This window comes from Cataglyphis hispanica, chromosome 6, assembly GCF_021464435.1.
Source record: "Cataglyphis hispanica isolate Lineage 1 chromosome 6, ULB_Chis1_1.0, whole genome shotgun sequence".
Taxonomy (NCBI): Eukaryota; Metazoa; Arthropoda; class Insecta; order Hymenoptera; family Formicidae; genus Cataglyphis; species Cataglyphis hispanica.
In genome coordinates, this window is record NC_065959.1 from 9,681,662 (window position 1) to 9,683,951 (window position 2,290).

The 2,290-nt window shown below is 29.5% G+C and overlaps 1 protein-coding gene across 1 annotated transcript; it reads right to left on the reverse strand.

The window, feature by feature from the left end:
* Positions 1-1,516: 1,516 nt before the first annotated feature.
* LOC126850603 (uncharacterized protein F54H12.2-like) lies at positions 1,517-2,290 on the reverse strand. Its single transcript, XM_050593745.1, has 2 exons — positions 1,658-2,290; positions 1,517-1,537 (listed from the first exon to the last, which is right to left on the reverse strand). The coding sequence occupies exons 1-2, from the start codon at positions 2,288-2,290 to the stop codon at positions 1,517-1,519; spliced, it is 654 nt and encodes a 217-aa protein (XP_050449702.1).

Genomic DNA, 2,290 nt, shown 5'->3' on the forward strand with positions numbered 1-2,290 from the left:
CGTTCCACTTGCTTGTCTAATAAACAAACTCTAAAATAGTGCTGTAATAACTTATTTTTTTTTGTAACTACATAAAATGTGAAAACAAAAGGTCTTAAAAAAAAATATTTACTTACATAGTCAATTTTTTTATATATTTTTATATCTTTGTATCGACATGCAACTGTGATGTTACCTGATGTAATTGAAGGAGGAAGGATGCTTGCTTCTACAATTAATCGTTTAGCGTGATCGGGTAGGCATCCCTGCAAAGTTATTGATGATTAGTCTACCTCTGGGCAACTAACCCCAGGTCTCCTCTATTTTATGATGTTAAAAGAAAGAAAATGATCTTTGAGGTAGGAAAACAACATGTAAAAAGAGAATGTTGTTTTTTGAATCATCTGAATATGTTGCGATTGATTACAAATATACAAATATACATCATCGCTAAAAGTAAGTTTTTATTTATTTCATATACGAATATAACAAAATCTTTTGTCATAAATGATCAATTAGACAATTATTTTATGTATATTGAATTTATGTATTTTGTATTTAATTCAATTTCAAAACACTTTTTTTCTGGACATAATTGTGTAATTTGTTTATTACTCATATTTTACATAATTTTTAAAAACGCGTTTATTAACTACGTTTACTCAAAAATATATATATAATCCCAATAAGCTTTAAAATTATATCTAATTTAAAAAAAAAAAAAACATCTAAGAATTTTCTAACTAATCATTTATGAAAAATTTTGTTATATTTCCAAAATTATATTTTTGAAAATTTTTGTTATATTTCCAAAATTGACGACTCAGAAAAAAGAGCATTGATAATAAATATGCCTTGTCATATGGAAGAGATAATCCGGACCGACAAAAATCACACTCAATATTAACACTATTATTAACATACTCATAAATACAGAGAAGATTTGGAGTTGATAAATATTATGGATATGATCATAGAATTTCATCTTTATTGTGTATACATCTGTATACATTTAAATTATACACACATACATACATACGCACACACACACAGATTATGATTTCAAACAATCAATGCAATACATTTTGAACAGAATTGCAGTGGTTCTTAAAGGATGGTAAACACACATTTTAAATCACCATTTAATATTATAAAACTTTTTTCAGATTGACAATTCAAAAAATTATTGTATCGAGTTCCTCAAAAGTGCATTTTGAGAGAAAAAATGTTTTCTTTGACGCTTTATATTTCATTGAATTACGTAAACTGATTCACTCCGTGCTTTCATGAAATTTGACTTTTGTTTAATTAGTTTTGCAGGTGCTCAGTATATCATTCGCCCTTGGAAAACTGATCATCTCATGCAATCGATATTAAAATTTTTTCAAAATACAAACTTTAAGCTTTATTTTTATTTTTGAAACATCTCAATATTATAATTATTAGCTGCGTTATAAATATTTCATGTTTTACAGTTTTACAGTTTTTTTCTGTTTTTCTACTGTATCGCTTTTTTGTAACTGAATGTATTTGCGTGCTACGTATACGTAGTGGTATCCTTTTAAGAAAAATATATGCTTGTTATATAAAGTTTTCTTATTAATATTATAATTTCCATGTAAAATATTGAATTGATATATCGCTTTAAAAAATTAAGAAACAATTTTTTCGGAATTACAATTTTCTCTCTACTTATGGAATCTCCCTCGTTCAAAAAATGAATACCTGTTCCCGTGAAGAGCGTTTGATAAGCTTCGACGTAAAGCAGTTTCTCCGACGTGAAAGCCGACTGTAGCGGTCTACTACTTTGCATACCATCGACGTACAGGGAGAAGAAATTTACTCCGTAATTTTTAAAATTAAAGAGATTTAATTTTCTATTACCTTTAAACGCTTTATTATTGACAAAGCCGACTATTATTCTTTTCGGAAGTTGACTTAGTATTACATTATCTAATGATTCATCCACAATGCCGCTATGTATCGTGAACGTTTTAACCTCAACCCTCGTGAGCGGATACTTGATTGTAACTTTGCTCAACATTCTAGCATCTGCTAGCAACACCCCGGCGCTTATCTTCGCTCTTCTCACAAGCAAGTTTGCGTCCAGTGTATGAATTTTCGATGACAAACCGTTACTCTTCATGAGACAGAACGAATCTTTCGAACGGACGAGCCTTAGTCGTACTTCTACGTCGTTAATTAAAAATTTATCTTTATTGAAAACGTTGCAATAGAGATGTTCTATGAGATCTAGTGCCCGCCCTCCTCGAATGTAATGAGCGCGTTTCATGAGAGCGGAATTTGTCAT